This window comes from Labrus bergylta, chromosome 11 (assembly GCF_963930695.1).
Source record: "Labrus bergylta chromosome 11, fLabBer1.1, whole genome shotgun sequence".
Classification (NCBI taxonomy): domain Eukaryota; kingdom Metazoa; phylum Chordata; class Actinopteri; order Labriformes; family Labridae; genus Labrus; species Labrus bergylta.
Genome location: NC_089205.1, coordinates 30,106,785 through 30,134,538, shown reverse-complemented (window position 1 = coordinate 30,134,538; position 27,754 = coordinate 30,106,785). Strand labels below are relative to the sequence as shown.

The 27,754-nt window shown below is 41.1% G+C and overlaps 1 protein-coding gene across 30 annotated transcripts in view; it reads left to right on the top strand.

The window, feature by feature from the left end:
* LOC114919286 (NLR family CARD domain-containing protein 3-like) overlaps positions 1-25,290 on the top strand; it is a 155,238-nt gene extending 129,948 nt beyond the window's left edge. For 12 of the 30 annotated variants that reach the window (XM_065960425.1, XM_065960424.1, XM_065960442.1 and 9 more), the window contains 9 exons: positions 835-888; positions 960-1,038; positions 1,197-1,401; positions 1,527-3,324; positions 3,431-3,604; positions 21,090-21,263; positions 21,525-21,692; positions 22,887-22,933; positions 24,313-25,144. In XM_065960425.1, the coding sequence (XP_065816497.1) occupies positions 835-888; positions 960-1,038; positions 1,197-1,401; positions 1,527-3,324; positions 3,431-3,604; positions 21,090-21,263; positions 21,525-21,692; positions 22,887-22,933; positions 24,313-24,923 (3,310 nt within the window). In that variant the 3' untranslated portion in view covers positions 24,924-25,144. Of the gene's footprint in view, positions 1-834; positions 889-959; positions 1,039-1,196; positions 1,402-1,526; positions 3,325-3,430; positions 3,605-3,931; positions 4,100-5,791; positions 5,839-7,816; positions 8,959-18,615; positions 18,695-18,852; positions 19,058-19,182; positions 20,984-21,089; positions 21,264-21,524; positions 21,693-22,886; positions 22,934-24,312; positions 25,145-25,208 lie in introns of those variants that run through there. The other 18 variants (XM_065960449.1, XM_065960450.1, XM_065960445.1 and 15 more) reach the window with 11 other exon arrangements.
* Positions 25,291-27,754: the final 2,464 nt, after the last annotated feature.

The window sequence follows — 27,754 nt, the reverse complement described above, 5'->3', positions numbered from 1 at the left end:
CCACGATGATCTCCTTCGTCTTGCTGGTGTTGAGGAGCAGGTTGTTGTCAGCACACCAGGCGGCCAGATGCTGTACCTCCTCCCTGTAGGCCGTGTCATCGTTGTTGCTGATGAGGCCAATCACCGCTGTATCGTCCGCAAACTTGATGATGGTGTTGGATCCATGTACAGGTCTGCAGTCGTGGGTGAAGAGGGAGTAGAGGAATGGGCTCAGCACACAGCCCTGTGGTACGCCTGTGTTGAGTGTGATGGTGGTGGAGCAGGTGTGTCCAGACCTAACATACTGGGGTCTGTTGGTCAGAAAGTCCATTATCCAGTGACGGAGGGAGGAGTTGAAGCCCAGGTCTCCGAGTTTAGTGTTCAACTTGGAGGGGATGACAGAGTTGAATGCTGAGCTAAAATCAACAAACAGCATTCGTGCGTATGTGTTGTTATTGTCCAGATGAGTGAGCACAGAGTGCAGCGCAGTGGAAACTGCATCCTCTGTATTCCTATTGCTGCGGTAGGCAGCATGTTCATGAACATCTGTCTGTAGCTAGCAGGTTGGACTTCTAACCTTTATTGTTCCTGGTGTCATCTTTCTGAGCTGTGTTTATGTTTGAGTCTTCTTCTGTTAACTTTGATTCCATCAGTCTAAAGAATCTGAGGACAGACACAGTGTTGTCTGTATTCTGAGTGAGATACTGTTCTAATAGAAACAGAGAGAGCTGTGGAGAACTTCAGCTCTGCCTCCTGATCACTGATTATCCATCTGCTAGTTTGAACTGGAACAATCTGATTAAAAATGATCTTTGTTTTAAAAGCTTTCATTAACCAGCTGTTTGTTTGTATCAGGATGAAGAGACAGAGACCAGACTCTCCTGGACCCAGCTGTGTGTCCATGAAGAGTGATTGGTGTATAATGTGTATCTTGGTTCAGAGCTTCATAATATATGACGCATTGTTTTCTTGTGTCACAGAGTTCAACAGGAGAGCTCCGAGGTTCACAGAGATCAATCAGACCAGCAGAATCCAACAGACATGGACTCCATCTTTATGGTCTGTTCAACACACTGTTATATAATTTACTATCATTATAATAATTTAATGCTAAGTTATTGTTCTGTTTAGACCAGCTGACCTTCAGACTGACAGATGAATCACATGTTGAGTTCTACCAGTTTATATTAAATATCCAGTGTCTCCTTCTGTTCCAGCTGCTGGAGGAGAACATCGTCACCTTTGTGAAGAACGAGCTGAAGAGAGTCCAGAGAGTTCTGAGTCCAGATTACCCAGAATGCTTAGAGAGTCAGAGTGAGGATGAAGAGCAGGGGAGAAGCTGTAGAGAGGATTTTTTGAAGATCACTCTCCACTTCCTGAGGAGAATGAAGCAGGAGGAGCTGGCTGACCGTCTGCAGAGCAGTAGGAACATTTTAACAGATTTAGTATTTTAGAAAAAGGACAAAAGGGTTTAAAGTTCCAAACTCAGATAGTCATGTGATCTATATCAGGATCTGTTCATTGATTTCAGTTCTTTCTTTATTCAGGACCGTTTGGTGCAGTGCAATGTAAACTGAAATCTAACCTGAAGGAGAAGTTCCAGTGTGTGTTTGAGGGGATTGCTGAAGCAGGAAACCCAACCCTTCTGAAGCAGATCTACACAGAGCTCTACATCACAGAGGGAGGGACTGGAGAGGTCAATGATGAACACGAGGTCAGACAGATTGAAACAGCATCCAGGAAACCACACAGACCAGAAACAACCATCAGACAAGAAGACATCTTTAAAGCCTCACCTGGAAGAGATGAACCAATCAGAACAGTGATGACAAAGGGAGTGGCTGGCATCGGGAAAACAGTCTTAACACAGAAGTTCACTCTGGACTGGGCTGAAGACAAAGCCAACCAGGACATACAGTTCACATTTCCATTCACTTTCAGAGAGCTGAATGTGCTGAAAGAGAAAAAGTTCAGCTTGGTGGAACTTGTTCATCACTTCTTTCCTGAAACCAAAGAAGCAGGAATCTGCAGGTTTGAAGAGTTCCAGGTTGTGTTCATCTTTGACGGTCTGGATGAGTGTCGACTTCCTCTAGACTTTAAAAACAACCAGACCCTGACTGATGTCACAGAGTCCACCTCAGCGGATGTGCTGCTGACAAACCTCATCAAGAGGAAACTGCTTCCCTCTGCTCGCCTCTGGATAACCACACGACCTGCAGCAGCCAATCAGATCCCTCCTGAGTGTGTTGACATGGTGACAGAGGTCAGAGGGTTCACTGACCCACAGAAGGAAGAGTACTTCAGGAAGAGATTCAGAGATGAGGAGCAGGCCAACAGAATCATCTCCCACATCAAGACATCCAGAAGCCTCCACATCATGTGCCACATCCCAGTCTTCTGCTGGATCACTGCTACAGTTCTGGAGGATGTGCTGAAGACCAGAGAGGGAGGAGAGCTGCCCAAGACCCTGACTGAGATGTACATCCACTTCCTGGTGGTTCAGTCCAAACTGAAGAACATCAAGTATGATGGAGGAGCTGAGACAGATCCACACTGGAGTCCAGAGAGCAGGAAGATGATTGAGTCTCTGGGAAAACTGGCTTTTGAGCAGCTGCAGAAAGGAAACCTGATCTTCTATGACTCTGACCTGACAGAGTGTGGCATCGATATCAGAGCAGCCTCAGTGTACTCAGGAGTGTTCACACAGATCTTTAAAGAGGAGAGAGGACTGTACCAGGACAAGGTGTTCTGCTTCATCCATCTGAGTGTTCAGGAGTTTCTGGCTGCTCTTCATGTCCATCTGACCTTCATCAACTCTGGAGTCAATCTGATGTCAGAAGAACAAACAACATCCAGGTCTGAAGTATCCAGAGAAAAACCTGACCCAAGACTTTTATATCTGAGTGCTGTGGACCAGGCCTTGAAGAGTCCAAATGGACACCTGGACTTGTTCCTCCGCTTCCTCCTCGGTCTTTCTCTAGAGACCAATCAGAATCACATACGAGGTCTGCTGACACACACAGGAAGTGGCTCACAGACCAGTCAGAAAACAGTCGAGTACATCAAGAAGAAGATCAGTGAGGATCTGTCTGCAGAGAAAAGCATCAATCTGTTCCACTGTCTGAATGAACTGAATGATCGTTCTCTAGTGGAGGAGATCCAACAGTCCCTGAGATCAGGACGTCTCTCCACAGATGAACTGTCTCCTGCTCAGTGGTCAGCTCTGGTCTTCATCTTACTGTCATCAGAAAAAGATCTGGACGTGTTTGACCTGAAGAAATACTCTGCTTCAGAGGAGGCTCTTCTGAGGCTGCTGCCTGTGATCAAAGCTTCAAACAAAGCTCTGTATGTGTCCACACGACTATCCAGGTTTAATGTAGTTCTCTTTATTCAGAAATAACAACTATTGTTTTTAATTGCTTTCATTTGTGTTCTTCTGAATCTTCTTCAGGCTGAGTGGCTGTAACCTCTCAGAGAGAAGCTGTGAAGCTCTGTCCTCAGTCCTCAGCTCCCAGTCCTCTAGTCTGAGAGAGCTGGACCTGAGCAACAACAACCTGCAGGATTCAGGAGTGAAGCTGCTGTCCTCTGGATTAAAGAGTCCTCTCTGTAGACTGGACACTCTCAGGTTAGTGTGCAGCTGATCCAGATTATTCATCTAAGATCATTTTCTTGATGAATCATTTATTAAATGTTCCTTTAATGAGTGGTTTAAAGTTTTAGTTACTGTATGTTACCACATTAAAACTGTAAAGCTCTGAGCTCGTTCTGTAGCTCCCAGTCTTTTAGTCTGAGGAAGCTGGACTGGAATAAAGAAAGTTAAATATGAAGATCTGTTTAGTCCTATTTATGATCCTGTGTGTGTGTGTGTGTGTGTGTGTGTGTGTGTGTGTGTGTGTGTGTGTGTGTGTGAGTGTGTGTGTGTGTGTGTGTGTGTGTGTGTGTGTGTGTGTAGTCTGTCAGGTTGTCTGATCACAGAAGAAGGTTGTGCGTCTCTGGCCTCAGCTCTAAGCTCCTCCCACCTGAGAGAGCTGGACCTGAGCTACAATCATCCAGGAGAACGAGGAGAGAAGCTGCTGTCTGCTGGACTGGAGGATCCACACTGCAGACTGGAGACACTGAGGTACAGACAGACTAGAGGTCGCGTTAACCGAATATTCTCCGTCTTTGACGGAATTTTTTTAACAATGACGAAAAAAAATCTGAAGGTTTTGACTGATTAGAATCACTGGGTGTCCACCACTCCTTTCTAATTCTCACACAACTCTGTCATTAACCACATGTAAAGCACCTGCAGTAGACCTCCCAGTCCAGTTGGTGGCGAGTGTGCATAATTAATTAGTTATTGTCTTGTCCTGTAGGCTGACCTCACTTGCATGACTTCGTTGTCTATGGTTGTTTTCATAGCATGGTTAAGCTATCTGCATGATGGTCACAAACTGTTGAAACAACAGTGTACTGCGTTCTTTGAAAAAATTATTTTGCTGGTGATGATGGTAGACGTGGTGAAAAAAGAGGGACTGATGCAGTGGAGGAGGCTGAAGAATAAGCACCTACAACTGATGAAGATAATCAGCAGGTAGCAGCTAAAGCTACGGGACAAGCAAGTTGCAGCAATGTGGGAGCAAGGAGGGATTACCGTGTTCAATGGGAGCAAGAATTCCCGTGGCTTCAGAGCGAAGATGACAAAATGTTCTGTGACGTCTTCAGAAAAGCTAACATGAGTAACAGATTTACCAGACGGTGCAAAACTATGAAGAACTCTGCTCTGAATGATCACAAAACCAGCCGAAGCCACATTATGGCTTCCAGGGTGGTTAGCCAGAGTGCTGCAATTGAAAAGCATGTTGCACAACAACTGTGTCAGAATGACAGTCCCTACCTCGTAAATATTCACTGTGGTGCACACCCAACTGCACTGGCTGCCCGTGATGCCTCCAGGGTAGTGCGTCAAATAAGTACTTTACCGTAAAATCCAGAATATAAGTCGCACCGGTATATAAGTCACACCCTGTTTTTAAGGTCTCTTTGAGATAAATAAAAACTTTAAACTGTTTTCCTGCGTGACGACTTATATTGTGTTCAGCGATGTCTACAACGTGCATTTTCTGTACAGCTGTGTTGCTCTTAAAGTCCCGTCTTTTTCACCTTCGGGAGTTTGCGCTCCTACTAGCTACAGTACAGTAGTTGAGCTCTCAGCCTGCAGGGAAAGTTGTGAGGCAGAGGCACAGACTCCTAGCTTGCAAGTCGCGCTGCCCGACTCCTCTGGTCACTCTTTAACTTTAATATAGGAGTCTTTCAATCAAAAGAGAACTCCACAAGGTCTGTTTACTGGAACAATATACCACTGTTTCTGTAAATGCATGATTATGACCTTGTGAGGAAGAAAAGATGTGAAAAAAAGTCACGCAGCCACGCTGGTCTGTGTGTCGCCTTCTTTTCCAGCACAGCGTGCAACCAGCTTTCAATACACAATGAATGGGGAAGGGATCCGACTGTCACGATGGTTTTATAGAATATAATACACTGCTGATGAACAAACTAACAACAAAAGCAGTTCATATTTACATTATATCAAACATGTAAGCTCCCACAGAAAAACAGCAGACAACATGAATGCAACTGCAGTATTAATATTAGAATTCCAAACTCTGAAGTAGCGCTGGTTATTTCAGTGTCCAGTGTGGCAGCAGAGTGAAAGTCTAGCGAGAGACAGACAGATACAGAAGCTGTCTCACTGTTTCTGAATGATGAACTAATGGTGGATTTAAATCTACATGTATGAAGTAGATTCTGATCTGGTTTCTTCCTCCAGGTTGGACCATGGTGGACTGCACACACTGGATCCTGGTCTGAGGAAGTGTGAGTGTGTTTTCATTTCTCTTCATCAGAACACAGCAGCACATGTTGGATGAGGGCTGGAAGTAACACAAAGTGATGATAAAAGTGAGGGTGATGGAAACTCATGAGAGTTGAAATATTAAATAATAAAAAATATAAACTGAAATAAAAGTGATAATCCAGAAATGTATAATGTTCCAGTTTAAGCTGGAAGTCACAAAACGTGTGTGCTGTAAACGATACATTTCTGTTGGATGTGATGAATGGTGATTATCTTATCACTGGATAATCACTTTGAATTTCAATCACAATCACTTCAACACTTCAGATATGGACAGACACACAAACATTTAGACTGCTTCATATTTCACATCACAAGTTTTCATCTCCTCCTTTCTTATCATCACTCTCTGTGACTTCCACCCTCGAGGCTCCTTTCCTTCAATGACAACAGAAACAGTTTGTGTTGACAACCATCAATGATGAATGAAAGACAATTACAGATTACATTTGGCTCTATTTTCATCAAACCATTTGGATCAAATCCACCTGAACTTCATGAAATGTCTATGTTTGTATTTGTTGACAGGACTCGTCACTTTTGAACTCAAGTTAAAGAAATGAGTTTCTGTTTTTGTCTCTGATTGAAAGATTTTAGAATTCAGATCAAAACACAGAAAGTGAACACAGTGATCCAACTCCAACATATCTGACATTAGAGTCCATGAAGATCAATAATAAATATGTGTTTAGAGTTGATCAGAACAGATAAAGTATCATGAAACAGCTGATTAGTCTGATGGATCAAACTGCTCTTCTTCTTCTAAACCAGTGGTTCTCAAACTTTTTAGACTACGTACCACCTCCGAAAATATAGTAGGTCTACATTAACTGAATATCTGTTAATGTAGGTCTACATTAACAGATATTCAGCTGCTTGCTGTTGTTTCAGGACTGAAATATAACAGAATATCGAGTGGAACTTTTCAAAACGTAAGGTGTACTCCTGTTGTTGTTCATGTCTGAGCGCGAGCGATGAAACGATAACGATAATTATCACGATATAATTTGTCAATATAAATATAAAAAATGTTCGATAAAAGGTCGATAGATGTAAACCTGTATTTACACCATCCAACCACAGGGAAACAGGGGCGCTAATGCGCCTTGGACGCTAGTTGCCACCGAACATTAAAGAGAAGAAGAAAAAGACTACGTACAGCCAATCATGTCGCAGGGATATGGGTAGACAGGCTCAGCGCCGGGCAGGCTTACAGACCTCAGGAGGGGAAAGGAAACAGCTGAAATTAGTGAGAGCTACTCTGTAGAAAACGCTGAACCTACCGGCTCAAAGCAGGAGAGAATATCCTCGACAAGACGACAAGAAAGGACGCTTAACGTCCGGAGTTTAGACACATTTTGGCTCTTTACAGTCCGACAAAAAACAGAGTAAAGTTCTCTGTTAACTGTGCTGAAGAGAAGTGCAGCTAAAACGACGACACTACGAACCTGTTCCCCCATTGGAAACAATAAGATCCATTAAAACACACAGAAGGAAATAAATGTCCAAATGTCATAAACGAGTGTTAGTGTGGAGCGTATTGTAGATAATATAAACTGTCTATGCATGGTGTGGACCCCAGCGGGCCAGTGAGTGTGACTCCACAGCAACAAACTGTCATATCAGTGTTTCAGCTCCGTGCTCTGAGCTTATGATGCTGAAATGTTTCTGTTTCATTATAATTCTTCATGTTCTGATAATAAAGTATAATTAAACCATAATTAACCATCTGGTTTCTTCAACTTTCACTCAGGAACAAAAATCAGCTTTTAAATTTGAAAGAAATAATTATTGACAATTATCGTGATAATTATCGATATCGACTGACATGACATTTTTTTCTTTTTTCGCCCAGGCCTACTCTCAGTAAGTGTCAGTAAAGTTGTTGATGAATGAACAGATGATAACCTGCAGCTGTGTTGTTGTTCTCTCCATCAGACGTCTGTGAGCTAGAACTGGACACAAACACATTGAGCAGATACCTCATACAGTCTGAAAACAGCCAGAAGGTCATATATGCGACAAAGCTTCAGTCATATCCTGATCATCCAGACAGATCTGAAAACTGGCGTCAGCTGCTGTGTAGGACTGGTCTGACTGGTCGCTGTTACTGGGAGGTCGAGTGGGAAGGAGAGGTTTATGTATCAGTGAGTTACAGAGGAATCAGAAGGAGAGGAAACAGTGATGAATGTTTGTTTGGAGATAATGATCAATGGAGTCTGTTCTGCTCTGATAGAGGTTACTCTGTCTGTCACAATAACATAAAAACAAACATCTCCTCCTCCTCCTCCTCCTCCTCCTCCTCCTCCTCCTCTTCCTCCTCCTCCTCCTCCTCATCTTCCTCCTCTGTCTCTAACAGAGTAGCAGTGTATGTGGACTGTCCTGCTGGCTCTCTGTCCTTCTACAGAGTCTCCTCTGACACACTGATCCACCTCCACACCTTCAACACCACATTCACTGAACCTCTCTATCCTGGGTTTAGGCTCTGGTTACCAGGTTCTTCAGTGTCTCTGTGTCATTTGTCAGTCTGAGAAACTCTGCTGACTGAAGATCAGCTGACTCTGTTCACTCTGTTTCAAACTAATGAATTATTCTGATTTCATCACTTTGATTATGTTTGATCTCTTTAACCTTCAATCCTCAGTGATATGTAACATCTTTAAGAAACACCATGTTGAGATAAAACAAGATCTTTCTACGAGAGAATCCTTCAACCAAAAATGTAAATGTACTTCTTAGTTGTTGTTTAGTTTTAAGTTGGACCAATAATGACAAGATTTGTCCAACGCTGTATTTCATTTAATGCATCGATATAACGTGAACATATGAGAGATTACCTTTCTGACTTGCAGTAGGTTGTTCTTGATTTGTACTTTGCCTGTTGTTGTGCTGTCATTGATTTATATTTTTATCTTTTCTGTTCCATCTTGGACTTTTAATAATTTAAATTGTGTGGATTTTTAATTTGTGTGGATTTTAATTCATATTTGTACGAGTGGATCAGGAAGAGTATCTGCTACCTAGGTAGTGGCTCATGGGGATCCAAATAATCAATAAATAAAATGTAACTTTCATCTTTATCATTTATCATTTATTCAATCTTTATATTTATTGTAGCCTAGTTTAAAAAGGAGGTAGCGTTTCAGACAAAAAACTGTGTTTTTGTGAGGCGTCTGAAACGGTGTTATGGTTTAAAGAGTGTCCGTGTAATCTGGTGACTTTCAGCTGTGGTTGTCGTAAAGTCGGAAACACTCATCCAATATGTCTTCAGTATAAAACTACACAAAGAGGCACTTCATGTGTGGGTTATAAAGAAGTGCCTGGCCCCTCCCCCTCCCTGTGCCATCATTGGTTCGTCATTGATGTCATAATCAGACCAATTCAAAATGGACAGGCATCAGCTACGTGGTGGTAGATAAACAAAAACCAAAGAAAAAAACAATAGCGGCACAACCACTATTCAAAATGTAGCTGCTATTGCAAGCGTTTTTGTTCGTAAAGAAGCGAGGACAGAGACATCTGTTGGTGTCTCGCCACCTCCAGCAGGAGCATGTGACACCAGCAGTGAAGCTAACGTCTGCTCAACCAATAGGGCTCAGGCAAACGCAGCAGCGGCCCAGGCCGACAAAGCATCTAATTTGAACCAAGGAGGCGGCAGGGTGCAGGAGCAAGAGGACAGTTAGCAGTGGAACGACAAGGGATTTTATCAAGTCAACTTTAGTTATACTTTAAGAATTATATTTAATTATTAACAATATAAATAACAATATCATTAAACTATGTTTAATCAACTCGGGGGCACCACCCTGAAATCAGGGAAAAATAACCAAAATATCACTCAAATCAGTCTCAAATTAGTTATTTAATTATTCATATTATTAATAATTAATAACTATATTTAATAAATTGAAGACGTGAAATCCGTACACAAAGCCTTCGCACCCAGCTTATGTCACAATGTAAATACACCAGTAATCACAAACAACTGCTCTCTTAAATTATAACAGAATTTATTTAAACAAAGCAACATCAATCCAAAATCAATGAACTTAATCAAACAAATCACGATCATAAACTAATCTAAGCAACAAACATTATCAAGCAAAGGCTTGTGGAGGAGGAGTAAAAGTGTAGATGTGTGTGTGTGTGTGTGTGTGTGTGTGTGTGTGTGTGTGTGTGTGTGGATGAGACAGAGAAAGGAGGGGGAGAGAGGGGGGAGATGGCTTCATACCCACGTGGTCGCCCTTACGATGGCGCACACATAACAAAGACCTGGCATGGTCTATTGTCTAAAGAGGCCGAGTTCGGCCCTGCACGATCTGTGTCTCTGAGGCGTCTGGATGGCCGCGAGTGTACAGATCTCTATGTGTGTGTGTGTGCAGCCTATGTGTGTACATCACGTGAGTGAAACGAACCCATTTATAAAACGTCTGTTTACCGGCGGGTTAAATACGGCACCGTGAGAGAAACGGGTCTTATGAAGCGGTTCTGATTAATTGAATGACAGAATGATCAAAGTCATCGCTCAGGTGTTTAGAGGGAAGGAGGGACCGTCATAGCAGCACAGAGTATTCTGTTTTATTAGAACATCATGAGGTTAAAGGAGTACAACAAAGATATATATAACAATAAATGATTAAACATTTATTTAATCATTATTTTATAAACAGGACGATGTTGAGGAAAATGTCTGCGTTAATTATTCTGGTCCAAATATTGGATTTGTTTTTGGGTCAAGCTGGATTTGAACCTGCTCAAACGTGAAGCGCCTCCAGTTCGTGGATTTGTCCTCTACGGCTACACGCGGCTGGCCTCCGCGTGGAAGGTAGCTATGCTAACCACTATACCACCAACGCCATGTGACATCTATGTTACAATTAAATGATTTAATAGACTCTGAGATGAAGGTGGAGACGTGACGATGTGTCTGTTTGACTTGTTTCAGCACATTTTACATTTTACACTCCGACTTCATCTTCAAGTTTAAATCTACGGTGGCTGGGAGGGGTCAGAAGAATGCATTTACAAAACCGCTTTGCAAACTCCACAACATGAATGCTAAAGTAACAAGTAACATTAAATAATCACAACAGGTCCAGAATAAAGCTGCTCTCTCTCTCCTGTGGTTTCACATCAAATGTCTGTTGGTTAGAAGTCAAACACAGATTATTGTATTCACTGATGGTTTTCTTACTGAACGTAATAACAAATAAAACTCTTTTAACTTGTCAGATTATCTTTCAGTACTGATACACACCATCATCCAACGAGCTGTGGGAGGTCGTTCATCATCATCTCAACGCTCAGTAACGTACAGAGACAATTCACCAACAAGTCAAAACCCTGTATACAGTTTAAAAAAACATTTTGTACAGAGAAGCTTTAGTCAGTACTGAAGGGACGATGAGCCTTTCTGTGTCACTGTGTTTATCTGTTAGACGCTGTAAACGTTTTGTCTGTTTCTTTTGTTCATTTCTGTAAAACGTCTTTATTATTCTTTAGTTGTTGTAGATATGATGTTGTTAACGGGGGAAGCTAACAGGGATACAAACAAACAAACAAACAAACACATTGTTTTCAGGTCTTGGAGGTTTTCAGGTCTTGGAGGTTCCTCTGGATTGTTACAGCTCACACGTTGAGTACCAATCTGTTTAATTTGAGCCCTGCTTATTCTGAAATGAGGATTACATCAAGACCAGCAGAGAATAAATATTTAACTTTAATTAAACGGTCAAAAAGATGAAGATTACAGATACTGATCATGTTTGTCTACAGTTGAACTTTTCATACTTTTTTAATTCATTACATTGTGGAGGAAAATATCACGGAGCAACTTCAGAGTGGATAAGTTTTATTGGTGTTACAGTTTAATAGAAGAACAGAGCGACAACAAGGAGGAGGAAGTGTGGAGTTCAACAGGTGGACATCTTTATTCACCTGGTTCACCTTTATTCACCTCACAGACACACCAACTGTAGAAGGAAGATTTGAACCTCTCTGCCCTCATGAAGTTCAGATTGAAGGAGTAGAACTGAATCATCATCATCAGTGAACTGAACGAGAGCGCCGACCTGAATCACTGAACGAACTGAACGAGAGCTCCGACGTGAATCACTGAACGAACTGAACGAGAGCTCCGACGTGAATCACTGAACGAACTGAACGAGAGCTCCGACGTGAATCACTGAACGAACTGAACGAGAGCTCCGACGTGAATCACTGAACGTACTGAGAGGGAGAGAGTGACTCAGAGCTCCCGTTCAGAATCAGTACACACAATCACTTTCACCAGTCAGTCAATGATTTGTACGATCATTAATTAATAACAATTAAGCTGGGTGTCGCGAAAATGTATGTGCTTGTTGTTATGAAGCTTTCAGTTTGCAAACATTATCATGAATGACAATTAATTTTACTTAATATAGGCTACATGTAGTTTTTTTTAATTGCACTGTAATTTATGTTTCTCACTTTTATTTTTTATTGTTTTCATTTTATCTAATTAAAAATAATTAATAACCTAATATTTATTTGCGTACATCTTTTATTTGCATAGTGAAACCTAAAATATGAAAAACGGGTGGTGAAAGTGATTGTGTGTACTGATTCTGAACGGGAGCTCTGAGTCTCTCTCTCCCTCTCAGTTCGTTCAGTGATTCACGTCGGAGCTCTCGTTCAGTACGTTCAGTGATTCACGTCGGAGCTCTCGTTCAGTTCGTTCAGTGATTCACGTCGGAACTCTCGTTCAGTTCGTTCAGTGATTCACGTCGGAACTCTCGTTCAGTACGTTCAGTGATTCACGTCGGAGCGTGATTCACGTCGGAACTCTCGTTCAGTTCGTTCAGTGATTCACGTCGGAACTCTCGTTCAGTTCGTTCACTGAACGTACTGTGAACGGGAGCTTTGAGACACGAGACGGGAGAGAGGAGAGAACAACTGAAGTTGAGAAATGAACGACTCTTTTCAGTAAGTGATTCAGTTCGTTCACCCAGATGATTCGTTCGTTTTGAACGAATCGTTCATGACCGACACATCACTACTTTATACTTTCTCCAGTGGTGACGTAGTTCTGTTCTCCGTGTTGAAGGCAGAGTCCTGTAAAATATTATAATCCTCTGGTTGAAGGTAAGAGACTCTTTTCACTGTTGTTCAGACTCTCTGTTTAATTTAAGTCTCAAAAGAGCTGTAAGCTAACAGTTAGCCCCCAGGTTCATTAGCTGCTCTTATTACAGTAGAAGTAAAGGGAACACGATGACTCTCAGTTTAGCACGCAGGCTATGCTAACATGCTAACATGCTAACATGCTAACCGGACAGTTAAACTCTTTTCACACATACAGAAATCTCTTGAACTCCGGTCTCTCGGGAGGTCTACTCTGACAGATGAAGGGGGGAGGGGGACTCTCTCGGGCTCGCTCCACCTCTCACTCACTGCACGCCATGACAGCACGAGGAGAGGAGAAATGTCAGAGCATTCAGATCCTTACAGATAAAAAAAAACAGGAGAGAGGGTGAGAAGTTAAACCCTGAAGAGACATGAGAATGTTTATTCATGACATCATACGTTTCTTCAAACCATGCTCAGAGCTCTGTTGAAGAGGTAAACAGACTCTTCTATCTGATCATTTGTGATTGTATGAAAACTTTTTATAATAGCTTTTAAAGCCACGGTAACTAAAAGCTTTTAACTTTTTGTTGAACCGTCATCATTAAATGTTGAATGACAGCTGGTGGGCTTCCAATATAAAATAACATGTATCTGAATGTAAATAAGGTGAGCACAGTGCATGAAGTAGAATCCAAACAGAGAATGATGATCAGAAAGTTCTCCCTCAGAGAGCCTCTCCATGTGTTCACACTATAGAACATCATACCTTAGATTTATAGTGCTTTCACACGAGCAGAAATGTTTTGCTCGAACTTCACCCAGAGTTTCTCCTCTCAGACCCCGAGTCATTTTTTCAGCAGCAATTCAGAGTGAGCTGAGAACGCAGCAGGATATTCTCTGGAGAATTCTGCTTGAGCCAATGGGAGGGGGAGCAGGAGGGACCCCCTCCTCTGTGTCCTCACACTGACCCAACATGACTGTTGCTGCTTCCTCTGGTGTACACCTGTGACCATGCGCAAGACCCGATCGCAAAACTCAGCTTCAAAGCCCAAAGTTGCATCATAGATCCAATGGGATTATTATCCATCAAACCACGGATTAACTTCTATGGTCATGGCTACATGGCTATCGCCTCCCTTTTCCACCACGGTGGCCGACATGCAGCAGCGAGTTCGGGGCGAGCCACACAGCCACCAGACGCGGGCTGGAGAGCTGCTCGGATTTTGTTTACTCTTCTTCTACTTGCCGGCAATGTGCACTTAAATCCAGGCCCAACTCGACAGCTGACTAGCACTTTGGGTAATACATCTGCCTTTCCAGTGGAGCCTTTCTCACCCCACAAACACATAACGTGGACAAATGCTGTGATCATTTTACAACAGCTATCACTGGATTAATTGACAAACACACTAAAACATGGAAGAGCAGACCAATAAGAAACTCGCTCCCATGGTTTAGTCAAGACCTTTGGCAATTAATGAAAAGATGTGACTTTGCTCTTACAAAATGTCTTATCTCTAAAACTAACACTGATCATTTAATTTATACTGGCTTAAGAAACAAAGTTGTAGCTGAACTACGCAGGGCTCAGATGAATTTTTTTTCAAAGCTTATTGAAGAGTCCAAAGGCAATAGCTCTGCACTGTGGAAGAACATTAACACTTAAATCAACTCCAATGCCTCAAAACATCATAGAATTAAGGGTTTAACAATAAACAACACATTTAATTCAGACAACGCATTGGTTGCAAGTGAGTTTAATGCTTTCTTTATAGAATCAGTTCAGGAACTATCCAAAAACTTCAAACCTGTCGAGTTAAGACCAGACACACTCAGTCAGAAAACTCAAAATGGATTTTACATCAAAGAAGTAACTTTGGAAAAAGTTCATGAGTAACCTGAACAACTCAAAGACTAGGGATATTCATGATTTGGATGGTGAACTGATCAAATATCATAGAACTCAATTACTTAAGCCAATAACACATCTGGTGAATATGTCAATTCAAACAAAAACTTTCCCTGAGAGCTGGAAAAAAGCCATTATCAGTCCAATTTACAAAAGTGGTGAGCCAGACTTGACATGTATTTGTAGACCCATTGCCATTCTCCCAGTTGTGTCCAAGATATTAGAAAAAGTTGTTGCAGAGCAACTCATACTACATCTTGAGACAAACCACTTGCTGCATCAACAACAATTCGGGTTTAGACCCAAACATTCTACTGAGACTGCAAAATGTTATCTTATTGAGAAAATAAAATGCTTTCTGGATAAGGGACATGTTGTGGGAGGAGTTTTCCTAGACTTGAAAAAAGGCCTTCGACACTGTTAACCACAATGTGTTGCTATCCAAACTTTCTAAATTTCAATTCTCTGATCAGGCTTCGCAGTGGTTTGACTCATACCTAAGTGGAAGAGTGCAATGTGTCAGAGTCAGTGGGCAAAAGTCCATCTTCCGTAACAACAGCATGGGGATACCCCAGGGGTCAGTTCTAGGTCCACTGCTATTCAGCATGTACATCAATGACCTACCTGAGATCTGTCCTGCAGTTGGCTGCCAAATGTATGCCGACGATACGGTTATATACACACCTGCAAGATCTGCTAGGCAATCTGCTGCCCACCTCAATGACTCCTTGCACTGTATTGCAAAATGGCTTGAGTCTTCTAACTTAACATTAAATATTAAGAAAACAGTTTCAATATGCTTTTCTATGCTCAAACAAAGGGATAAAGAAACATTCTTAGTTAAAATAAATAATGAGACCATCAATGTGGTTGAAGATGTAAAGTACTTGTAAAGTGATTGTTCTAGACTGACCTACGATTCGAAAAACACGTAGATTACACCTGTAAAAAAGCGAGATCTAATCTAAACTGCTTCAGAATCATTAGAAAATACCTCTCATTTAGTACAGCTCAGCTATATATACATGCTATGATATTATCACATTTATCATATTGCATCAGTTCTTGGTCTCAAGCCTCACAAACAACTTTAAAGCCAATCATATCCCTATATAACCAATCATTAAAAATCATGGAGAAAAAAACGATGAGATGGCACCATTGTCGTGTATTAGAGGTGCACAATATGTTTAGCTTTAAAAGCTTCATTAGTATTTTATCCCTGTTGCATTCATAACTGCACTGTATTTATAACTGAACTGTTTTCTTTTTCTTACCCTTTTTATCTTTATCTCTGTTGTTTCTAAAAGCCTCCCGTGGACAGGTGTTGCAAATTAGCATTTTGCTATAAACTTGTGCATGGTTAAATGTTACAGCACCAATGTTACTGTGTGTCCATGTTAAATAAACAAACAAATAAATAAAATAAAATAAGTTCTGTGTTAAAAAAAAATGTTTAAAAAAGCCTTCTTGTACTTAGTAAAAATATACTTCTTACTCCACTGAATTTATAGAAAATCTTAAATTTGTTTGCTAGTTACTTCTCAGATTCAGATTTATAATGCAAAATAGGATGAATACACTATTTGTCTAAATATCTTTATTACATGCCCTGTGAATTCACAAGGTATCCAGATACAGGTATGTAAATAGGATTAGATCCAACTGTAGCAATGACAACAAAATGAGGAACACATTAATGCATTAAAAATATATATAATTAATATTCTGTAAAAGGTACATTTTTGCAAAGAAACTATTATTCATTTGTTACTCCAGACTGAAGTCTGATACGTTTGTACTCTAACTTCTGTAACTTGTTTGAGGGTATTTCTGTGTTGTTACTACTTTAGACTGCTTAAGGTTAAGAACAGAGTCGGCTTCTTATTTAGTGTCAAAACAAGTTCCTCATTTATCAGGATATAATCTCAAAATGCTCCAAAAGCCTCATTTGAATGTTAAAATAGCTAGATTTTTCCTCTGGGGGAGAAACCCCCCAGACCCCCCTAACTTCATTTACTTTTCAGAGTTTCACTTGCTTCACCTGCTGCACCTGTTAATTTATATAGGCATTAAATTCACTTGACTGTAGGTCAAATTTGTTAAAAAGAAGCAAGCTCACATCTGTCAGCCTAGATCTTGAGCTTCAAAAAAGAAAAATTTGTCAATTTTATTTCTTAGATAGAAAACACCTTCAAATTGTTTTTTTGTACTTGTTTTATACTTTGAGAATTTTTGGACATTTTCTTTTCTGTTTTAATCCCGGGCAGTGACATCACAGTGTTCACCAGTCAGAGAGTTGAGTGATCAGACTCATCATGATAAACCATATCACTGAGTTTGTGTTTCTTTAAATAGAAATCCAGTTTACAGAGTAGCAGCTGATTTCAAAGATGGAGCTTGATGAGCAGAGGTCATATTTTTTCTAATTATCCCTCGGATCATTACAACAGAAAATAAAAGAATAGATCTTTAATGTCATTGCTATAAAAACAGTGAGAGGCAGTTTAGCAGCTCTTTGTCAGAGGCAGCACAGACAAAGAGCTCTGTTCTGCTTTTCTACAACTCTTTCATCCTCAGACATTTACATCACTCTCACTTCCTGTCTTCAGTCCATGTTCACCTCTCCCAGTACTTTCCTCCTGTTTCTCCTACTTCTCCACCAGAGGCCCTCAGAATACACCTCCTTCTCTTCTTTAAACAGCCCAGACCTTCCCCTCTATCCTACTCACCTGCAGCACAAAGAGAGAGAGAGACGTGACAAAGACAACAGCACCAACCCTCAGCAGGGTGGTAGAACAATTTACACTGACACACATTTCAATAAGAAAGCTCATAATATAAGAGCCACAGTCATAACATGCTTCATTAACTACACTGAGTCCAGTATTCAGGACAAGAACACTTTTATAATCATCAGAGACAGAGGAAGGATTCCTGCTCTCTATGAACAAACTTTAACTTGTGTCCTTTTTGAACTTTCTTGAATCCAGAAGTTCTCTAAGTGGTCTTATCCTCAAAATAAAGAAAACAATCTTGTTCCTCTGCTGAGATATGATAAACCATTGTTGTAGCTCCTTTCAGGTTCAATCTAGCTCGATGTTAACCAGAATATCTAATTAAGTCAAAGTTAGATATACTGTATTTTATTAATATAAGCTTTTCTGATACTAAACATACTTAACAACATGATATTCTTTTAAGTTATAGAATATGACTTGTAAAGTTATTTTCATGTGGGGGACACAGAAGAAGTCCTTTAACCAAACACCAATCCTGCCTCGTTCCACGTCGACAGCCTGGTCAACATCTGTTTTCAGTCCACAGTCTGTCCCTCACCTGCTCCTGTTTCCCAATAAACAGTCTGGCCTCGGCTTGTTCATGGTTCTCTTTCAGAGGTCCAGCCAGTCTCCTGTTCCTACAGATTACTCTCTCAGGTTGTCCTTCTGCCCCCCCTGGTGGCCACTTGTAGTTTCTTCATGAACATCTGTCTGTAGCTAGCCTGAGTTCTTTTTCTCTGAAAATGCAGGTTGGACTCCTAACCTTTATTGTTCCTGGTGTCATCTCTCTGAGCTGTGTTTATGTTTGAGTCTTCTTCTGTTAACTTTGATTTCATCAGAAATCTGAAAGTGAAGTTAATGTTCTGACTCTGTTGTTTAAAGACTCATATCTTGGTTCAGAGCTTCATAATATATGACACATTGTTTTTCTTGTGTCACAGAGTTCAACAGGAGAGCTCCGAGGTTCCCAGAGATCAATCAGACCAGCAGAATCCAACAGACCTGGACTCCATCTTTATGGTCTGTTCAACACACTCTTATATAATTTACTACCATTACAATAATTTAATGCTAAGTTATTGTTCTGTTTCGACCAGCTGACCTTCAGACTGACAGATGAACCACATGTTGAGTTCTACCAGTTTATATTAAATATCCAGTGTCTCCTTCTGTTCCAGCTGCTGGAGGAGAACATCATCACCTTTGTGAAGAACGAGCTGAAGAGAGTCCAGAGGGTTCTGAGTCCAGATTACCCAGAATGCTTAGAGAGTCAGAGTGAGGATGAAGAGCAGGGGAGAAGCTGTAAAGAGGATTTTTTGAAGATCACTCTCCACTTCCTGAGGAGAATGAAGCAGGAGGAGCTGGCTGACCGTCTGCAGAGCAGTAAGAACATTTTAACAGATTTAGTATTTTAGAAAAAGGACAAAAGGGTTTAAAATTCCAAACTCAGATAGTCATGTGATCTATATCAGGATCTGTTCAGTGATTTCAGTTCTTTCTTTATTCAGGACCATTTGGTGCAGTGCAATGTAAACTGAAACCTAACCTGAAGGAGAAGTTCCAGTGTGTGTTTGAGGGGATTGCTAAAGCAGGAAAGCCAACCCTTCTGAACCAGATCTACACAGAGCTCTACATCACAGAGGGAGGGACTGCAGAGGTCAATGATGAACACGAGGTCAGACAGATTGAAACAGCATCCAGGAAACCACACAGACCAGAAACAACCATCAGACAAGAAGACATCTTTAAAGCCTCACCTGGAAGAGATGAACCAATCAGAACAGTGATGACAAAGGGAGTGGCTGGCATCGGGAAAACAGTCTTAACACAGAAGTTCACTCTGGACTGGGCTGAAGACAAAGCCAACCAGGACATACAGTTCACATTTCCATTCACTTTCAGAGAGCTGAATGTGCTGAAAGAGAAAAAGTTCAGCTTGGTGGAACTTGTTCATCACTTCTTTCCTGAAACCAAAGAAGCAGGAATCTGCAGGTTTGAAGAGTTCCAGGTTGTGTTCATCTTTGACGGTCTGGATGAGTGTCGACTTCCTCTGGACTTTAAAAACAACCAGACCCTGACTGATGTCACAGAGTCCAGAGAGTCAGCGGATGTGCTGCTGACAAACCTCATCAGGGGGAAACTGCTTCCCTCTGCTCGCCTCTGGATAACCACACAACCTGCAGCAGCCAATCAGATCCCTCCTGAGTGTGTTGACAGGGTGACAGAGGTCAGAGGGTTCACTGATCCACAGAAGGAGGAGTACTTCAGGAAGAGATTCAGAGATGAGGAGCAGGCCAACAGAATCATCTCCCACATCAAGACATCCAGAAGCCTCCACATCATGTGCCACATCCCAGTCTTCTGCTGGATCACTGCTACAGTTCTGGAGGATGTGCTGAAGACCAGAGAGGGAGGAGAGCTGCCCAAGACCCTGACTGAGATGTTCATCCACTTCCTGGTGGTTCAGTCCAAACTGAAAAACATCAAGTATGATGGAGGAGCTGAGACAGATCCACACTGGAGTCCAGAGAGCAGGAAGATGATTGAGTCTCTGGGAAAACTGGCTTTTGAGCAGCTGCAGAAAGGAAACCTGATCTTCTATGACTCAGACCTGACAGAGTGTGGCATCGATATCAAAGCAGCCTCAGTGTACTCAGGAGTGTTCACACAGATCTTCATAGAGGAGAGAGGACTGTACCAGGACAAGGTGTTCTGCTTCATCCATCTGAGTGTTCAGGAGTTTCTGGCTGCTCTTCATGTCCATCTGACCTTCATCAACTCTGGAGTCAATCTGATGTCAGAAGAACAAACAACATCCAGGTCTGAAGTATCCAGAGAAAAACCTGACCCAAGACTTTTATATCAGAGTGCTGTGGACCAGGCCTTACAGAGTCCAAATGGACACCTGGACTTGTTTCTCCGCTTTCTCCTCGGTCTTTCTCTAGAGACCAATCAGAATCCCATACGAGGTCTGCTGACACCCACAGGAAGTTGCTCACAGACCAATCAGAAAACAGTTGAGTACATCAAGAAGAAGATCAGTGAGGATCTGTCTGCAGAGAAAAGCATCAATCTGTTCCACTGTCTGAATGAACTGAATGATCGTTCTCTAGTGGAGGAGATCCAACAGTCCCTGAGATCAGGACGTCTCTCCACAGATAAACTGTCTCCTGCTCAGTGGTCAGCTCTGGTCTTCATCTTACTGTCATCAGAAAAAGATCTGGACGTGTTTGACCTGAAGAAATACTCTGCTTCAGAGGAGGCTCTTCTGAGGCTGCTGCCTGTGATCAAAGCTTCAAACAAAGCTCTGTATGTGTCCACATAACTATCCAGGTTTAATGTAGTTCTCTTTATTCAGAAATAATAACTATTGTTTTTAATTGCTTTCATTTGTGTTGTTCTGAATCCTCTTCAGGCTGAGTGGCTGTAACCTCTCAGAGAGAAGCTGTGAAGCTCTGTCCTCAGTCCTCAGCTCCCAGTCCTCTAGTCTGAGAGAGCTGGACCTGAGCAACAACAACCTGCAGGATTCAGGAGTGAAGCTGCTGTCCTCTGGATTAAAGAGTCCTCTCTGTAGACTGGACACTCTCAGGTTAGTGTGCAGCTGATCCAGATTATTCCTCTAAGATCATTTTCTTGATGCATCATTTATTAAATGTTCCTTTAATGAGTGGTTTAAAGTTTTAGTTACTGTATGTTACCACATTAAAACTGTAAAGCTCTGAGCTCGTTCTGTAGCTCCCAGTCTTTTAGTCTGAGGAAGCTGGACTGGAATAAAGAAAGTTAAATATGAAGATCTGTTAAGTCCTTTTTATGATCGTGTGTGTGTGTGTGTGTGTGTGTGTGTGTGTAGTCTGTCAGGTTGTCTGATCACAGAAGAAGGTTGTGCGTCTCTGGCCTCAGCTCTAAGCTCCTCCCACCTGAGAGAGCTGGACCTGAGCTACAATCATCCAGGAGAACGAGGAGAGAAGCTGTTGGCTGCTGGACTGGAGGATCCACACTGCAGACTGGAGACACTGAGGTACAGACAGACTAGAGGTCGCGTTAACCGAATATTCTCCGTCTTTGACAGAATTTTTTGAACAATGACGAAAAAGAATCTGAAGGTTTTGACTGATTAGAATCACTGGGTGTCCACCACTCCTTTCTAATTCTCACACAACTCTGTCATTAACCACATGTAAAGCACCTGCAGTAGACCTCCCAGTCCAGTTGGTGGCGAGTGTGCATAATTAATTAGTTATTGTCTTGTCCTGTAGGCTGACCTCACTTGCATGACTTCGTTGTCTATGGTTGTTTTCATAGCATGGTTAAGCTATCTGCATGATGGTCACAAAATGTTGAAACTGCACAAAACCAATCCAGGCACGAAAGCTAACTCCATGTTTCTTCCTATTAGGTTAACATTATTTAAACAATATTTAACCATCTGACTGGTCCAATTAAATGTTAAACAATGGAATAAACACAATAAACACGACCCGAAACTCCCGCTCTCACCCACTACCACCTGCTGCACATTGGATCAAAGCAGAGTCAGAGAACGCGAGTCCCCCATGCTACGTCATATGACGCCATGTTGAAAAAAAGAGCGTTCTAAACAGCTATACTGAAAACGGACACTTTCTCCTCTAATTTTTGCCCTTTAGTGTTGTATAACACATCAAATCAAACATTGACATATTCTAGAGCCTTTATCAGACAAAGTTAAGTTTTAATTTATTAAAAATGTAACCTGCAATATGCTCTTTAAATTTAGACAAAATGTCTTGTTATGTTAAAGTTTTGTTTGAATGTATTATTTAACGTAATTTAAAAAATGTGTAACTGTGACCGGAAAACAAATGTTGCTCCGTAGCTTTATTGACGATAAAAGTGACTTCACAGGGTCGGTGTTGATTTTTCTCCTCATGCTCTTATAAAATTATTATCTGTAAGATTGTTCTGCAAATTAAATGTAACATGTGATCGACTTGTTTCTATAATCATATGCTAAAATAAATAAATAGGCAATGTCTCATTATCATAAAAATATACAAAATGAAAATGACAGATTGTTTTAGATTATGACGGAAAATGTATGACAAGAAAGTCTAGCGCAACCTCTGAGACAGACAGACACACAGAAGCTGTCTCACTGTTTCTGAATGATGAACTAATGGTGGATTTAAATCTAGATGTATGAAGTATATTCTGATCTGGTTTCTTCCTCCAGGTTGGACCATGGTGGACTGCACACACTGAAACCTGGTCTGAGGAAGTGTGAGTGTGTTTTCATTTCTCTTCATCAGAACACAGCAGCACATGTTGGATGAGGGCTGGAAGTAACACAAAGTGATGATAAAAGTGAGGGTGATGGAAACTCATGAGAGTTGAAATAGTAAACAATAAAAAATATAAACTGAAATAAAAGTGATAATCCAGAATGTGCTGAATGTGACCTCTGAGGACAGAACAGTTGGAGACAGCAGATGGTTCACAGCTTCTTTGTGCTGCACTTTGATTAGTCAGACTTTATTCACTGCATGTGTTTGTTGATTTGGATCTCCATTCATCCTGACTGCCATGGTAACTACATTTGAACTAGATTAGAAGTGGATTATTACATTCCAGTGTCAAACATCATTCAGTGCTGAATATGAACTGTAAATTTGATTGGCTCTCAGTTAGGCCTGGGCGATGAAACGATAACGATAATTATCGCGATATAATTTGTCAATATAAATATAAAAAATGTTCGATAAAAGGTCGATAGATGTAAACCTGTATTTACACCATCCAACCACAGGGAAACAGGGGCGCTAATGCGCCTTGGACGCTAGTTGCCACCCGACATTAAAGAGAAGAAGAAAAAGACTACGTACAGCCAATCATGTCGCAGGGATATGGTTAGACAGGCTCAGCGCCGGGCAGGCTTACAGACCTCAGGAGGGGAAAGGAAACAGCTGAAATTAGTGAGAGCTACTCTGAAGAAAACGCTGAACCTACCGTCTCAAAGCAGGAGAGAATATCCTCGACAAGACGACAAGAAAGGACGCTTAACGTCCGGAGTTTAGACACATTTTGGCTCTTTACAGTCCGACAAAAAACAGTAAAGTTCTCTGTTAACTGTGCTGAAGAGAAGTGCAGCTAAAACGACGACACTACGAACCTGTTCCCCCATTGGAAACAATATGATCCATTAAAACACACAGAAGGAAATAAATGTCCAAATGTCATAAACGAGTGTTAGTGTGGAGCGTATTGTAGATAATATAAACTGTCTATGCATGGTGTGGACCCCAGCGGGCCAGTGAGTGTGACTCCACAGCAACAAACTGTCATATCAGTGTTTCAGCTCCGTGCTCTGAGCTTATGATGCTGAAATGTTTCTGTTTCATTATAATTCTTCATGTTCTGATAATAAAGTATAATTAAACCATCATTAACCATCTGGTTTCTTCAACTTTCACTCAGGAACAAAAATCAGCTTTTAAATTTGAAAGAAATAATTATTGACAATTATCGTGATAATTATCGATATCGACTGATATGACATTTTTTTCTTTTTTCGCCCAGGCCTACTCTCAGTAAGTGTCAGTAAAGTTGTTGATGAATGAACAGATGATAACCTGCAGCTGTGTTGTTGTTCTCTCCATCAGACGCCTGTGAGCTGGAACTGGACACAAACACAGTGAACAGAGAACTGAAACTGTCTGACAACAACAGGAAGGTGACACGTGTGGAGGAGCTTCAGTCATATCCTGATCATCCAGACAGATTTGAATACTGGCGTCAGCTGCTGTGTAGGACTGGTCTGACTGGTCGCTGTTACTGGGAGGTCGAGTGGAGAGGAGATGTTTCTGTATCAGTGAGTTACAGAGGAATCAGAAGGAGAGGAAACAGTGATGAATGTGTGTTTGGATATAATGATCAGTCCTGGAGTCTGAGTTGCTCTGATAGAGGTTACTCTGTCTGGCACAATGACGTAAGAACAAAGATCTCCTCCTCCCCCTCCTCCTCCTCCTCCTCCTTCTCCTCCTCCTCCTCCTCCTCCTCCTCCTCCTCTTCCTCCTCCTCCTCTGTCTCTCACAGAGTAGCAGTGTATGTGGACTGTCCTGCTGGCTCTCTGTCCTTCTACAGAGTCTCCTCTGACAGACTGATCCACCTCCACACCTTCAACACCACATTCACTGAACCTCTCTATCCTGGGTTTAGGCTCTGGTCTCATGGTTCTTCAGTGTCTCTGTGTCAGTCTGAGAAACTCTGCTGACTGAAGATCAGCTGACTCTGTTCTCTCTGTTTCAAACTAATGAATTATTCTGATTTCATCACTTAGATTGTAAATGTTTTATCACTCTTACCTGCAATCCTCAGTGATATGAAAAATCATAAAGAATAAAATACTTTAGTTCATTTGTTTTTCTTTTATATTTGAATGATACTGTAACACCATGTTGAGATTAAACAAGATCTTTCTGAGGTACAAGAGAATCCTGGACTCAGAATCAGCTTTATTTGCGAGGTATGTTCACAGATACGAGGAATGTGACTTTGATAGACTGTGTTTTATGTAGAAAAGTAAAACATGAAATATTATAAAATCAACAAAAACAAATTTTACAAAGATTAATTTTATCCTGTTAAAAAAGTTTATTGGCTCAGTCTAAAAATGTTCAACAATAATTGTGAAATCTTACAACAATGTTGTTGATTAAAAAAACAAAGTTTATTATATTTTTTTACAAAACGCTATAAATCCAGGCATTACAATTTTTCTGTCTTTTCTTTTTTAAAACAAAAGAACATGCAGTGGACCTGCAATATCAAAAGCTCATATTTAAAACAAAATACAATCAATAATATGTTATATATATATATATATATATATATATATATATAATCACCTTGTGTTTAAATCTCATGTTTTTAAAAAGAACACTGATTGGAGTTCCCATTGTCCACCACATAAAAAAAATAACTTCATAAACAATAACAAACATAAAATTGGCCTATTGTGTTCAATCTTAAAATGAGGACCTTTCAAAGCATCTTTAAAGCATGGCAAAAAACAACCAATCAAATAAAATAACAACAATGATAAAAAATACATTCAATAGTCATTCAGTAAAGTGTTGAAACTTCTAATAGTAGGACAACATTGTCCGCCACATAAAACAACATGGTCCTAATAATTAGGACCATTCAAAGTGCATCTGTGACAGAGTGACCCGTCACTACGGTTGAGTGTGCGCTCTGACGCGTCTAGTGGCACGTCTCTGGGTTCGAGGTCACCCCACCCAGGTCTCAAGAGTACTAAACGTGCCACTTGACCACAATGCCAAAGAGCCAGGCTCTATTAAAAGTATGGCAAAAGGTAACCATTTAAAAGAAACACTGTTTACAATACATACCCTACCCTAACCCTAATCCTTTGCTTTTTACATCAGCAACTGAACTGAAGATGAACATAGGAAGTCCTGAGGAACATGACTTTCCAAGTCAAGAACACTGTAAACACCACCTGCCACTACAGGTTTTTTTTTATTAAATTCACCACACCACCCTCAAACTCTGAGAAATTTACTCACCACCTCTTCTCTCTGGATGTGCATCAGCAGTCTTGGCATAATATTGTGAAACCCGAGAGACACGGTCCTTACTGATGCCTGAAAAATGTAATTATTGAGGTTGTCAGTCATCTACCTTAATTAGATAGGCTACTACCTTTACAGTTTAAACCAATGTGAGATAAACAGCATTAGGTTCACGTAACAAACTTCATTTACTCTGAACACACTTAAAATGCCTCTCTTGATAAAAGACATTAGTGTAATAAAACCTTTTCCACCAGTCCAAATTGTACTGACACACATTTGTGAATTCATTATAATAAGCTTTAAGCTAGTACTAACTTTGCTGTACAGAACTTACCAGTAAAGGATAGAGACAATATAGGTTGGAAGTAAACATTTGGTAAAAACTATCTACGAAGTGGTATTCAATTATTTCTTAAATGAAAACAATACTCACCTAACACTGTGAGGAATGTTGCTTTGCAGACAGGCACTTTATCTGGATGGTCGTTACACAGCAGACTGAACTTCACGGACACGTTCCCTTTCGTTTGTCCTCGACCTCGACCTTTTGACGCTGCCGTTTCACCGTTGTTACAGTCATCAGATGAAGTAGAGCCCTGTTCTGTTCAACCTTTTCAGGTTTGTCATAAAACTTGTGAAAATTCATGACCAAGTCATCGGGTGTCAGTTTATCTGCATGGCAAAAGCGTGTGGCAGCAGTGTGTGTACATCCTGCTGTTGGAATCAATCCGCCACCAGAATGGCAAATTTTCTTAATTTGTTCGCGTTGATGGTTCTCTTTGTTCAATCGACTTCGTCTTCCACCTGATGAAAGTATCACCTGCTCATCTGAACCGTCAAAAGTGTTCATTTTAAAAGCTATTACAGTTTCAAGAGTGAGACCGGCAAACAAAACTCCTCGCTTCAGGGCGCCGCCATCTTGAATAGTTTAGAACGCTGATCGAACGCTGATTGGTCGAGAGGAGATACTGCGTTTAGCCAAAAAACAGTCACAGCGCTTATCGCGGTTTGGAAAGAAACTGCACTTTGAGGTACATTTTAAACAAGGATATATAGCGGTCTGGCACAAAACTTTGATGCAGCAGTGAATAGGATCAGTACACAACAGAATGGCATTGCGAGATCGTTTTTTTTTTAATTTGGCGTTTATCGCGTTTGGAAAAGAGCTCTTCATATATAAATATATATGTGTGTGTGTGTGTGTGGATGAGATGCCTGGAGATGCCTGAAGGCTCTGAACATTGTTGGGCTGTCTTGGGAATGGGAATTTGCTCATCCAGTGTTCTGTGGACTTGGAGAAGGCTTTTGACCGTGTCCCTCAGATGATAGTGTGGGGAGTACTGCGGGAATATGTGGTCCCGGGGCCGTTGCTACAAGCCATCCGGTTCCTGTATGACACAAGTGGGAGCTGAGTCCGCATCCTCAGCACAAAGTCAGACACGTTCCCAATGGGTTTTGGCCTTGCCAGGGTTGCCCCTTGTGTTTGTGATTTTCCTGGACAGAA